The 14,603-nt window shown below is 26.4% G+C and overlaps 1 protein-coding gene and 1 long non-coding RNA gene across 4 annotated transcripts in view; one reads left to right on the top strand and one right to left on the bottom strand.

Moving 5' to 3' along the window:
- Positions 1–14,603, top strand: part of LOC126902845 (uncharacterized) — a 207,923-nt gene that overhangs the window by 171,045 nt on the left and 22,275 nt on the right. Inside the window, exon 2 of one of the 2 annotated variants that reach the window (XM_050680509.1) lies at positions 9,307–10,081. The exons of the other annotated variant lie outside the window; for it this stretch is intronic. Within the exon in view, the coding sequence (XP_050536466.1) occupies positions 9,307–9,944 (638 nt within the window). The 3' untranslated portion in view covers positions 9,945–10,081. Of the gene's footprint in view, positions 1–9,306; positions 10,082–14,603 lie in introns of those variants that run through there. 2 annotated transcript variants of the gene reach the window in all.
- On the bottom strand, positions 7,937–10,209 carry LOC126902867 (uncharacterized). Of its 2 annotated transcripts, none has more exons than XR_007703365.1 (3): positions 10,077–10,209; positions 8,899–8,997; positions 7,937–8,003 (listed from the first exon to the last, which is right to left on the bottom strand). It is a non-coding gene; the product is annotated as an uncharacterized LOC126902867 (long non-coding RNA). The 2 variants fall into 2 exon arrangements; XR_007703366.1 differs by lacking the exon at positions 7,937–8,003 and adding an exon at positions 8,698–8,806.

The raw sequence follows: 14,603 nt of genomic DNA on the forward strand, positions 1-14,603 counted from the left end.
TTGGTCAACTGATTTATATAAGAGTTATATGAATTTAACTTACATTAAATACAAAAATAAACTTATTATTCTGAGAAAAACGACTTTGAAATTTCGAACTAGCTTAGATCGCCTTTTTTATCTATTAACAAATGTGATGAAGATTGCCGGAACAATCAAAATAGATTTGTATCATATAAAAATTTTGTTTTATTTTGATAGATATAAAACTCTAAACTCATCTATAGAATTAATTATAAATAAATATAGTTTAAAAAAACTAAAAAACACGCTTTTAAGGAACATCGAACTAAAAAGTTAAAAATAATTTTTAAAATAAGCGTAAAACAATAATGAACGAAAAGTACTAGTATTATTGTGATAAAAGCGTGGGTGCTTTGTGCTATATTTTTCGTATATTGAGCGCCCGACGCTTTTATCACAATAATACTAGTACTTTTCGTTCATTATTGTTTTACGCTTATTTTAAAAATTATTTTTAACTTTTTAGTTCGATGTTCCTTAAAAGCGTGTTTTTTAGTTTTTTTAAACTATATTTATTTATAATTAATTCTATAGATGAGTTTAGAGTTTTATATCTATCAAAATAAAACAAAATTTTTATATGATACAAATCTATTTTGATTGTTCCGGCAATCTTCATCACATTTGTTAATAGATAAAAAAGGCGATCTAAGCTAGTTCGAAATTTCAAAGTCGTTTTTCTCAGAATAATAAGTTTATTTTTGTATTTAATGTAAGTTAAATTCATATAACTCTTATATAAATCAGTTGACCAATCTTATAGTATAATATAATAGCCAATTTTATCATGCAACAAAAAGCAACGAACAGTTGCCGAATGGGTAACATCTTGATCTTTCACGCCTAGGGTACGAGGTTCACATCCGTCTGTGACTACTAAAATTTTGCATTTTTTTTTTGAGTTAAAATAGAATTTTCAAATCATTTGATATTTATCTCATTTAGATTCAATAATTTCAATAAATATAAAGGATCTTATCTCTATAGTTTCCCCTCCTGAGAAGAAATTGATATTCATGTTAATATTATTTTACTATGTGGTTCTTTTATGGCTACAATTTATTTTGCCAACCCTCACTAGACCTACTTTTTTCAACGATACGTCAAATGATTCATTTAAGTTTATGATATTTAAGTTAATGATTAGTTTAAGTTATTACTCTTAAAAATCAAAAAAATATTCCTTATTCAAATAAAAAGTAGCTTAACTAGATTTGTCCATACAAACAATTAAAATCATTAATTTTTAATATTCTTAAATTATTTATTGTCGAATTAAATTTGATATGATAAAAGTATTCAACTACAAAAGTAAATAATTTTACTTTATAATTTATTAATTTTTTAACTCTATTTATGTGTGCTACTACCAGTCTATAATATGGCAAATTTTTTTGTAATATGTTGCTATATAAATCATACATTTAAAAAAAAAATGATTTTTAGTTTCACCTGAATTTAACGATGGATTTTTACAATTGTAATTATATTTTTGATAATACTCTCAATTGAGTAAATATTTTTAACTACTTTGGTTTGATTGGTTCATTTAATTAAAGTAAATTATTAAAATTAATTAAGTTCTGAATATTTCAATTGCAGAATTTTTTTAAACACCAAAAGTTATTAGGATATGATTACTATTCTTTCTATTTCAGTTATCTATTACGATAAAAATGTAAAAAAATCGAATTTTTCTGACAAATGTACTGTAATTAGTAATTATAAAATTTCCAGATTGCATATTAATCTTAAAAATTTCATTTTTTTCAATTTAATAATGTCAATTTCAAACTTGCAAGTTGAACTATAAGTTATGGTAACAAATTCATTTTTTAGCTTCGATGCGAAGCTGAGAAGGTATTTTTCATTAAAACTTTCACTTTAAAAGACAATAAAAAATAGGTTCAAAATGATTACCTTTAACATATTAAAAATCAAAATCAGTATTAATTTAATACAATTTTTTTTGTTCTTAATTATTTTTTTTTATATATAAATACTTATTTTTTAATAATAAGTAATAATATTAAAACTTAGAAGTAATAAAAAAAGTTTAATTGCACATTTGTAAACATCGCGAAGAGTTTATTTAGAAAAGTATATTTTTTTTTCTGATGATAGTTTCTTTTGTTTAGTGTATTTATTCATAAATAACAAAATTTTTTTATTAAAAAGTATTGCATCAATTCCTTTAAATTTGTATACGCATTAAAAGTATATGAATATACAACTCCTTTTTATTTTTATAATATCTCCGTAAAAATTACAATATTATATTATTGAATACCACTTTCATACTCAATTTAATTACTGTAATTATTATGTATTCATATATTATAATTATAAATCGGGGTAAAATTAAGGGAATAAGTGTTATTGTTGTTTTTGAAATACTCTACCAATTTCATTTTTTTCTATTTAATGATATCTATTTCAAACTTGCAAGTTGAGTTAAAAGTTATGGTAATAAATTCATATTTTTTTTTTTTAAACTTTCACTTTAAAGGACAAAAAGAAGTTGGTTCAAAATGATTACTTTTAATATATTAAAAATCGATAATAATTTGAAAATAATTAATTATAAAAATTATATAATAGATAATTAAACGAATTACTAATCTGGATATAATTATGGAAATAGGAGTTGATGTTGGGTTGGGTTGGTTACATTTTTAACTTTATAATGCTACAACTCATTGAAAAATGTATGAATCAACACAATTTTTTATGAGAAATAATATTTTTTAATAATCCCTTTTTCATTCGACATTCTTTATCTTAATCAGGGTATTAATAAGGAACTAGCAGATCATGCAGCTTTTGTAATTATCCACCAATTTCTTAGAATTAAACACTATCTACTGATTTGCATCGAAGCGTTTCTTATGATAGTGATTTTAATCACTGTCAGATTAAATCTATACTGGACCCAACTATGCAACGTCCCCACTATGCCGCGACTCCACTGTGCTGGGTTTTTTTTAAATGTGGCTTTTGGAATAATCTACTAATTTTTTAAAATTATACACTATATATAGATTTGTATCGAAGTATTTTTTATTATAGTGATTTTAATCACTGTCAGATATCTTTATACTTCACTCAACAATGTCACGTCTTTCCTGTGCTGCGACTCCTCTATGCTGGTTTTTTTTTTGTTCTTTGCCGTTATCAATAATTGCCGTCTACTGCGTGGCAAAAAAGTCATAATAAAAATAGTTACGAACATATATATCTTGCTTCCGATAATGTTGTATTTATAACTTATAGTTATAACAGTTCAATAATAACGCAAAATGTAATTAATAAAAATATAATCAAATAAAGTAAGACATATAAAATAATGATACACTTAATACAGAATAAATAAATCATACACAAAATGAAAACTTAATGTCACAAACGTACCACACGGAAAGAGATATTACCTTCGGTATTCCCGAGGACTTCTCTTTCTCCCTCCTTTTTAATTCATTCCATTTCGTCTTATATACTAAAATATTTTGTTTTCCTTTTTATAAAATTCATATAATAATCATTTTCAAAAAGGTTTATAAATATTTACTTCCTGATCTAGTAACAATAATTCGTGGAATTACAATTAATCTAAACATTACAAAAGTTTTGTAATGTTGAAAAAAATTGAAAAAAATTTCAGTTACACCTATATCCACTGTTCATTTTAAAAATGATTTTATCGCAGTCTTAGAATTGTTAAACTATAAAAGAAACAATTACAATAAACTCATTGTAATTGGTATCAAAAGTTATAGGCATTGTTAGTTATATCTATTTCACCACGTATATACTAAAATTATAAGTTCTAAATTATCAAATGTTAATAAATATTTGCTTATTATTGAATTTGTACATGATCAAATATAAAAGTAAATTATTAAGTTTTTAAAATTATAAGTTGTTGATATTTAAGTCTTCACAATAATTTATCAAAAAATAAATTCTTGTATGTATTATATTATTTTACACATATTTAAAATTTTATCATTAAATCATTCACAATTCAGTGTTTCTTTCTCTTATATATATGATATATTATTATTTTGGAAAATCTGTCATAGTGCATATTAGATATCAATGTAATTCTTTAAAAATATAATAATTGTACATATATAATCATAAATAATTATAAAAATCAATGTTTGTACAAAATATTAATACTTTTAATGTTTCTAGTTGATATCGACAAATTAAAAATTTATGACTGATTTTTATATGTAAAAGATTCAAAACACTCTAGTTTTTTTTTATTATTTTAACTTTAATAATATACCCTTATTTAATTTTTTTTTGAATAAATATCTTTTTGGGGAAGTATAATTTATAGAAAGATCAACATTAATATTTTTTAAAGTATCCTTTGGCCTGACCAAAACAAAAGTTTTTAGTATTATTATAAGTTGAAGGTCGTGATACAATACTTAAAAAAAAAAATTGTTTGTTATTTATAGATAAATTTACTGGTCTACAGTATCCGAGAACAAAATATACTTTTGTAAACCCATATATGTGCCGATATTAAATCAGCAATTAGAGTTTCGTATATGGCTCACATAATTAGCCAAATTCTTCTAATTAATATAACAAATATTTGGCTTGTTAATAGGTTACTTATCAAAACTCAATAAATAAATTTTAATTAAAAATAAGTTGAAAATTTTTTCAAATTAAATGTATTTATCCATAAGTTTTTAAAAAAGTTACAGAAGTATAAAATTAAAAATATAAATATATTACATTAACTCTAATTTAAGATATATATAAAAGTACAGTATTTCCGGAACACATTCAAAAATAAAGTTGAAAAAGTTGTCATTTTGAAGTCCCCCTGTGTACAGTTAAAGGACTGATTTATAAAAAAAACATAAAATGTTAGATTAATACTCATATCTATAAAAAAAATTATATTGAATAGGTAATTTTTAAAAAAGTTCTGGCAGTTTTAAGTAAAAAAAACCCAGCACAGTGGAGTCGAGGCATAGTGGTGACGTTGCATAGTTGGATCCAGTGTAGATTTAATCTAACTGATTAAAATCACTATCATAATAAACGCTTCGATGCAAATCTGTAGATAGTGTTTAATTTTAAAAAATTGATGGATAATTACAAAAGCAACATCAACTTCTATTACCTTAATTTTACCCAGATTAGTAATTCTCTTATATATTATATAATTTTTAATTATATATTATATAATTTTTTAAATTAATTGTTTTTAAATTATTATTAATTTTAATTTTTAATATGTTAAAAGTAATCATTTTGAACCTACTTTTTATTGTCCTTTAAAGTTAAAGTTTTAATAAAAAAACAAAAATTAATTTATTACCATAACATTTAGCTCAACTTGCAAGTTTGAAATTGACATTATTAAATAGAAAAAAATGAAATTATTACGATTAATATACTAATTAACTTTTGACGTTTAAAAAGATTCTACAATGGAAATATTCAGAATTTAATTAAATTAAATGATTATATATCTAAAAAACCAATAAAAAAAAAGTTGTTAAAAAGATTTACTCAATTGAGCGTATTATAAATATTATAATATTATAATATTATTGATTATAATTGTAAAAATCCATTGTTAAATTCAGGTAAAACTAAAAATCTTTTTTTTTTTTTAATTTACGATTTATATAGAACATGTTAAAAAAAATTATAGACTTGTAGTAGCACACACAAATAGAGTTTGTGCAATGCCGGCTTTATATTTTTTTTTTAGTATCTGCAATTTGCGATTTTGTAATTTTTTAGTTTGTTTAATACATACGATTGACCATACGTATTTTGGCCATGCCTTAGCGGAAGGAAAGGAGAATATAAAAATGTAGAAATTGAGCCTTACAATATACTAAATAAAAAGAAAAAACAACATATACAATAATCACCATATGATATTTTCAGTTATTATAAAAAAAAATAACAAACAACAAGAGCCAATGATAAATGAAATTAACACTAATTACTAATAAAATAAATAACATATATCCTCTTTTTATAACTAATAATATAATGTTATATAATTTATAACAAATAATAAAATATTATGTGGACTGTAAATCCGTTAAAATAAGCAATTAAAAATTCTTAATAATTACCAACTGCCGTTTGAAGGTGATGAACACTGTAACACTTCAGATACAGGGAAAGCAACAAACAAACACCGTAACATATAAACAATCCGTTAAGCAACTCAAATTGAATATTGTGGCGACAAGGCAATACTCGACCCAAAAAAACCTGGTGTCGATATAACCGAAACGGCCGACTAATTGAGCGCGAATGAATCCTTCACGACCACTGCCACACACTACCCCAACAGATAAACCAGTTGTGGCATGTCGCACTCTTGTTGAAGAGATAAAAACTATCAAACTGTTTCATCACGAACAAACAGAGTTAAAAAATTAAAAAATTACAAAGTAAAATTATTTACTTTTGTAGTTGAATACTTTTATCACATCAAATTTAATTCGACAATAATTACTTTAAGAATATTAGAAATTCTATTTTTTATACAATGTTTCAAGTTTTAATGCCCCCAATGTAATGGAAAATTGTCCAATTTTAATAAAAAGTATGTCAAATGAAAGATGTACTTATAATGTATTTAGAAAAAAAAACATTTGTGCTGATACATATATTTTTCGAAAAGTTATAACATATTTAAGTTGAAAATTTAAAATCGAAAGTAGAAAATTTTAACACAAAAATAGCGTTTGTTAACTACGGCAGCCATTTTCATGCAGAGGATAAAGTGTCGTGACAAATTTTTTTTTTTATTTTATAGTACATAAAACAAGCTTTAATTTGGTATATGTTTAAAGACGCAGTATTTTCATAACATTTTCAAAAATTAATTTGAAAAAGTTAATTTACGTAAAAAATTTGCTATTTTAAATCCATTCCAGTGAGCAGGTCAAGTGTCAAATTTTCAAAAAAATGATATCAAATAAAAGTAAAGTATCTATGGTTTTAGTATAAAAAAAAAATATGTTTATTTGTTCATTTTTGAAAAAGTTATGAAAGTTTTAAGAAAAAAAAGTGAAAAAAATTACAAAATTTACCGATTTTAAAAATTGTAATTTTTTTGGATATTTCCCCCATTTGCTGGGAACGAGGAAAAATTTTTCAATTTTAAGGGTAATGTCTTCAACTACATACGATTTGTGATCTTTTAACGTATTGTTGAAAAAAATCGGTCCAGTGAGAGCTGAGAACTAGTAGTGGCAGATACAAATAAAAATAAAATAAACACAACATGGTAAAATTAATACCTTCTCAGCTTCGCAATGAAGCTAAAAGGAGGCCGACAAGAATGTGCGTTATCACCATCATTTTTTAACTGCTAAAGCTAATAACATTAAATATTGGAATCAAAATTAATGGAGTGGTCGGGCATTAGGAGTCGTTTCTGTAACGATTTCCCTATGTCCCGCTCTGAATTCGACGATCGCACAGCGCCTAGAATGCGTGCGGATGGAGTGTTTGCCCACGGGGGTTTCCGGTCGCTCGTAAACTTCCGTAGCTCGGTAAACTCCATACTCAGAATGATGCGGCAGGACCTCTCCGCCGGTGTCCGGTTTAGCCCCGAACGGGTAATACCATATGACCCTTTTGAGGGATTAGTGGAGGAGGCAGATCGGTTGAGCCTCATGTCACGCTGAAGGGAGGGAACAACAATGCGGTCGACCAGGTCGTGGATACCTTCAGCGAGATCCTGTTCCGACACAAGAGCAATCCTACTCTAGTAGCCGCAGGCATAGGTCTAAAGGACGCAGTCGAGGCGTACGATTATGCCAGTTTTTTTTCTTCTCCTCTTTAATTGTCTTGATGTAAGCTGCCCTGGACTGCCGTGTGACATTGATTCAGGGTGGTNACTGCCATGTGACATTGATTCAGGGTGACCCACGTCACCTAAACATCTTCTTACTACCGCGTTGTAATAAGGCCTAAGTTTAAAGTTATTTATGTTAAAATAAGTTGTGATTAAGTAATTCAAATCAGGACTAGGAACCAACACTTGTAAAACTGACTTTGAAACCAAAACTCATTGAAAATTACAAAATCAAGGCCATATAAAACCTAAAAAAAAACTTTCAAAATCGTTAACCTTAACCGAAACCAAAATTTTAGCATTATTTTCATCTCGATATTTGAGTTTTTGATAGATTTTATGATTCATATTTAGAAATTAAGGTAATATAATTATTATTTTTTCTTTGTATCGTATGTTCAGTACCGTATTAGAGAAAAATATTAATTAGGTTAAAACATTTACAATTTTTTTTGCAAGTACGTAACAAAAAAAAATTATAAGAGTAAAGCACGTATTTATTTTCAATTAAACAGATAATATATAGAGTGATTCATTATGGATAAGATTACTCATTTTCTTTGAAATTATTGAAGTTTATACATTTACATAAAGGAAAATATTTGATATTTGAGTTTTTGATATATGAACCTTAATTAACCAATTATATATTTACATACGATTATTATTTTGAAATGAATTATTATTTTTATTCAATTTTAATTATTATTTTTGAATTGAAAATAATTAAAACAGGAAAAAAGTAGTTTTTCTTCGAAAATATCACTTGTTTTAATGTTTTTTGACAAAAATTTATATGTTATGACTCTGTCATTACCAAGATTCATAAAATCTAGCATTTACATATTATTTTTGAAAGGTTCTAGTGTTTTCTATGTAAGTTATAAATTTGTTTCAAAAAAACGATTTAAATATATCCTAAAAAATGAACATGATAGTTAAACAAATAATTTCAAGAAAAATTTATTAGTTTTAAAAAGTGAAGTAAACGAATATAATCCAAAACTTACAAAAATTGAATATTTAAATTTTTTCTTTGATAAATTTGGTGTTTTTTTTTTATTTTATAATAACTAATTAAATTAGTTTCTGAATAATTTTGCTATAACCTGTAAAAATGTACTATTATAGCAAAATATCTATTGTTTTACTAAAAATAATAGTTTTAAATGTTATAAGTGTTTATACAAATAATGAATTGAATCAGAATACTGAAAATCAGACATCTATTACTATTGACGACTTGAATATACTTATCAGACAATATCCTGCATTTATATAGTTGCCATTAAAAGAACATGACTATTATACAGGAAAAGATGTATCTCGTTGTCCTATGCCTTACAACGAAAATACTATATTAGACGATCCCGATGTTGTGTCATCTGAATTATTTAACCCAAGGGAATGTAAAAAACCTTGGACATGGACGCGAAAAAATGAAATAGAAGTTCCTGTACCTATTAATGGTACCGTTGGTAAAAAATTAGGAAACATTATTCGACCGTGTCTTAAAAACAATATTAATATTATCCAATGTTATACTCATTATCTGAATGTTATCGAAAGCGTTGGATTAACATTTGTAGACAGATTTTGTTTGTTTGAAATAGAAATTTGGGATAGAATAAAAATGTTGTTTAATTCAAAAACGTTAAGTTTGTTTAATATTAAACTTAATAATTCAATACTTAACTCGATTTTCAATACTACTAATCAACTATTAAATAATATATATGTTGCATCTACACGGTATTATATTTCTACTCTACCTCTTGACTGTGTTGCAAATGTCAGGGAGAAAATGATTAATAATAATAAAAAACATAATAATTACTACCCAGAAAAAAGAAAACAACTCTTAAATTGTAGGGAATTAATGAAACCAAAATTAAATTATGCTATTTTAGACATTGATCAGTACTGGGATTGGGATATTAATTCTAATTGCAAACCTGATAGCACTGAAATAATGACCACGCAATACAATAATGATACACTAGGATTATATCTATTTCCGTACAAAGAACCAAAAAAAATTTCATTTTGTGTATAAACAAAGAATAATTGTAAATATTATTATATTATTTATTGAAAATATTATTTTTATATTAGTCATAAAATTTTGAGTTATTTATTTTTTATATTAGTTTTTAAGGATTACACATCTACATATATATACACTTACATATTTAAGTACTACATAGATCACTGGTTTTACGCAGACAACCTCTTCCAACACCAGTGACTCTATTACAGCACTATACACTAACAGGTTAGTAAGCTTTTGAAGTGGTATACTATGTTACTGACCAAGAGTAAAAAAAAGGTATGTTAACTGGGTAATTAATCTTGTACATATTACCACCGGTCCAAACAAGTATAGTTTACTTTTTTTTTATGTTGCCAAAACTATATAAGAATTACTGTATTTATTATTATATTATTAATTATCTAACTATGTAATTAGTTTTTATAATATAAAACATAAATTGTACTTTAGCCAAGTATTTAATTAAAACAAAGAACAGTCACATATTCACAAACACTTTTTATATAAATTATTTTTTTTATCACATAAAAATGTATAAATAGTGCGTAAACCAACAAATATGAAGCTTGCATGAGGATAAAAATAAATTAATTACGATTTAAATATATCCCAATAATTGAACATTATTGTTAAACAAATAATTGGTGACTTGCGATGTATAAATTTTAATATATTCAAGAAAAATGCAATAAGCTTAATACTCTAAACTAGCGGTTCTTAAACTTTTATGGAACTCGGACCCCCGATGAAAGATTTACAGAAATCGTGGACCCCCTACCAATTTTTTGTCGAATAACTTTCTTTTACAAAACATATCAAGTTATCATAACCAAAATTATAATAACTATTTTATATACAAATTATAGAAGCAAACATAACAAATTATACACATTTATAATTATTTTTATTAAATTAATTTTTAATATTAAACTTTAACATCATTAAACACATTAATTAAAAAAGAATTGTAAACTAAATTATTTTAATCTTAATATTCTTAATATGCATCCAAAAATTTTCTAATTACTTTTGATTGAATTGAATTTTTAAACAAGTATCTTTGAAATTTCTACAAGGCTATCTTCTTCCAATGATGTAAGTTTATTTATTTGATGAATATCAATTTCAAAAGGTTGTCGAATCCAATTTCTACTTATAGCTAGAACAGAAAAGTAATCACGGAAGCTACGTTCCATATCACCCATATGTTATACAAAATATTTAGGATCTTTATCTGACAATACTTCTTCAGTTGATTCAATAAAATTTTTGAGATTTGGAAATGGATCCTAATTCTTTTTGACAGCCTAAGACTCCACAGTTCCAACTTTTTAATCATCGCTTCAATCTCATCTTCAACTTTGAAAATTTTAATATGTGCTCCTTGAAGACTTAAGTTAAGTGCATTGAAATGAGTAAATATATCTGATAGGTATGCTAAAGTAGCCAACCAAGAATAATCATTCACGCGTTCACTCAACAAAAATGATTTATGTTCAAAAAAAATAATCTTACCTCAACTTTCAATTCAAATAGATGAGAGAGCACTTTACCTCGAGATAACCAACAAAATTTCAGGTGCAATAGAAGTTGATAATGTTCACTATCCATGTCTTTACAAAAATTCTTGAATTCAATGATTTTGCTCTTATAAAGTTAACAATTTTTATAGCTTGGTCCAAAACTGTTTTCAATTGTATTGGTACTTTTTTGGATACTATGGCTTCGCGATGAATGCAACAATGATGCCATGTGACTAATGGTATGATTTATGTTGCATTTACACGGTCTTATATTTCTACTGTACCTCTTGACTGTATTGTGAATTTTACGTTGAAAATTTTTACTGATAAAAAGAATAATGCACACTGCCCAAAAATAAGAAACCAGTTATTAATGTCGGAAATTAATTAAATCAAAAATAAATTATGCTATTTTAGACAATGAATAGTACTTGGATTGGGATATTAATTCTGATTGCAAAACTGAAGACACTGTATTAATGACCACGTAATACAAAAGTGATCATTTAGGATCAAATATATTTCCGAACAAGGATCCAAAATAACTTAATGTTTTTACATTTACTGTGTAAACAATAAATAATTGTAAATATAGTTTATTTTGTTAAATGTTGTATTTGAAAATATTACGACAGCGATGATTGTAGCACTAATAATTGATTCTTTAAATAAAATAAAATTTAAATTAAATAAGCTAATTTTACTAATTTATATCATAGTGAAATGCTGTATTTATTTTAATGTATTTTCATTAATAAGCAATTGAATTTGAATATAATATAAACATGAAAATGAATAAATTATTTATCTATGAATAAGCTAGCATAATTATTTCAATATTAACACCATAATTAAATAATAATGAATCGCAAATATAATGGATCACAATATCTAATCAATTTTTATGTTATTGGCATTATATATTTTGATTATTTTAATGCTAATATTTCGAATATATACAATATTGTTAAACAATTGCACAAATAGATGTATAATGTTAAGTGGTGTAGCGACTAACGTCGTAATAAAAGAAGAAAGAAATCAAACCGTACAGATCGTTCTATAGATGTCGAAAGCCGTTTAATGAAGAAAAGTGTTTACACAAAACAAAAGATAAAATAAAAACCAACAGTAACAATAATACTATTATTAACAAAGTAACAAATAAAGTAACAATAGTACTAATTATTGAATAGTCGCACTGGGATGGTTTTATAGATTGATATATAAAAGATCGCAACTGTCGTGGCGGTTCGGTTGAATTTTCGAACGGACGGCGTAACCAAAGAGATCGGTGTCACGAAGATGACCGACTGGACCGTATTATTGCGGCGGGGTATTCGACGCTAGGCATTTTGCCTTTTTTTTGTGGCTTTTGAGTTTAATATTTTTAATATTTTTTAGTTTTTTTAAATTAATAATATTTTTAATATAGTTTTAATTTTACTTAACAAAGTTTTTTATAATAATAATAATACACAGGAAATGATGGGTAATAGACGACGTGCGATGCGTTTTGAAAAACAGACAGAAACTCTGCCCGTAGTTAATTTCGACGAACATGTCGCCACCAATATACAGCACAGTAAACACGGGAAGTTATTACCAAACAGTGTACGTTGTCTGGTTTGTGGTCCGTCAAATTGTGGTAAATCCAATTTAATGTTTGCGCTGTTGACCGACTTGAACGGATTGAAATTCGAAAACGTTTACATCTACTCGAAATCGTGGGAGCAGTTGAAATATCAACTGTTGATTCGAATATTGGAAGATGTTGAAGGGATGCGTGTGTTCACATTTGCGAACGGTGATGAAGTTCCACCAGTGGATACTGTTCTGCCAAATTCGGTGTTTATTTTTGATGACGTGTTTATGGAAAAACAAAACGTAATGTGCGATTATTTTGCGCGTGGCCGACACAAAAGAGTTGATGTGTTTATTCTCTCACAAACATTGTCCCGTATACAAAAATAAATGTTACGAGACAATGCAAATGTGGTGGTGTTGTTCCGACAAGACGATATCAACCTACGTCATACATACGGCGATTACGTGTGTTGTGATATGAAATTTAACAAGCACAAAAAGTTTTGCAATCAGTGTCGGAAAAACGATAAATACGGGTTCGCAGTGATATGTACGGATTTTGATCGTGATAGTGGTCGATACAGGTACAGGTTTGACACGTACGTTACAATATAAACACCGCCGACAAGGAATCTTAGATGGAACTATTGGACCAAGCTCAGGACAACGTCAGACGAAAATATGGAGAATTGCGTCGTGGTGAGTCAGAGTAGTTCACTCACATTCAGAAAAAACTAGCACTAATATTAGAACTATTGAATAGGATTTCCAATGTTGTTATTGTGCAGCAACAGCAGCAGAATCAGCAACAATTGCAAGAAAATAGCTATTTAAAGTTATATTTTGCACATCTTATAGAACAGCGGAAAAAAATTCATTGAGAGTGTAGTATCACATTTTAATACATGTAAAAATATATCACGTTAATTTCCAAATATGAATCATAAAATTTCTTATTTAGCTTATCGTTATTTTGAAACAAATTTATAACTTACATAGAAAATACTAGAATCTTTCAAAAATAATATGTAAATGCAAGATTTTATGAGCCTTGGTAATGACAGAGTCATAACATATAAATATTTGTCAAAAAACATTAAAACAGGTCATATTTTCGAAGTAAAACTACTCTTTTCTAGTTTTAATTATTTCCCATTCAAACATTTTAACTAAAAATTAAATAAAAATAACAATACTTTTCAAAATAATAAACGTATGTTGACGCGGTCGCATTGTACTTCCGGCTTTACCGCTGGATGGCGACTGCGACACAGCTATCTCTTCTCGTCCGACAGGTCGCGCGACGCCGAGTGACTGCGGGTGTCGAGAACCGGTCCGGTGATGCATCAATTATGAGATTATCTTTCAACGTCCTCAACGACCAAGCTGTCCTGACATTGTTTTTATTTGGCATTATATTTATATATATATATATATATATATATATATATTAGGGTGGAACGAAATATTGAAAATGTTGATAATTGAATTCTAATAGAAAAAAAAAGTTGCAGTTTAGTCTCCTGATTATGGGAGATAAAAAAAAAAAAAA

Source organism: Daktulosphaira vitifoliae, unplaced genomic scaffold (genome assembly GCF_025091365.1).
Source record: "Daktulosphaira vitifoliae isolate Bord-2020 unplaced genomic scaffold, ASM2509136v1 Scaffold_3, whole genome shotgun sequence".
Lineage (NCBI taxonomy): Eukaryota > Metazoa > Arthropoda > Insecta > Hemiptera > Phylloxeridae > Daktulosphaira > Daktulosphaira vitifoliae.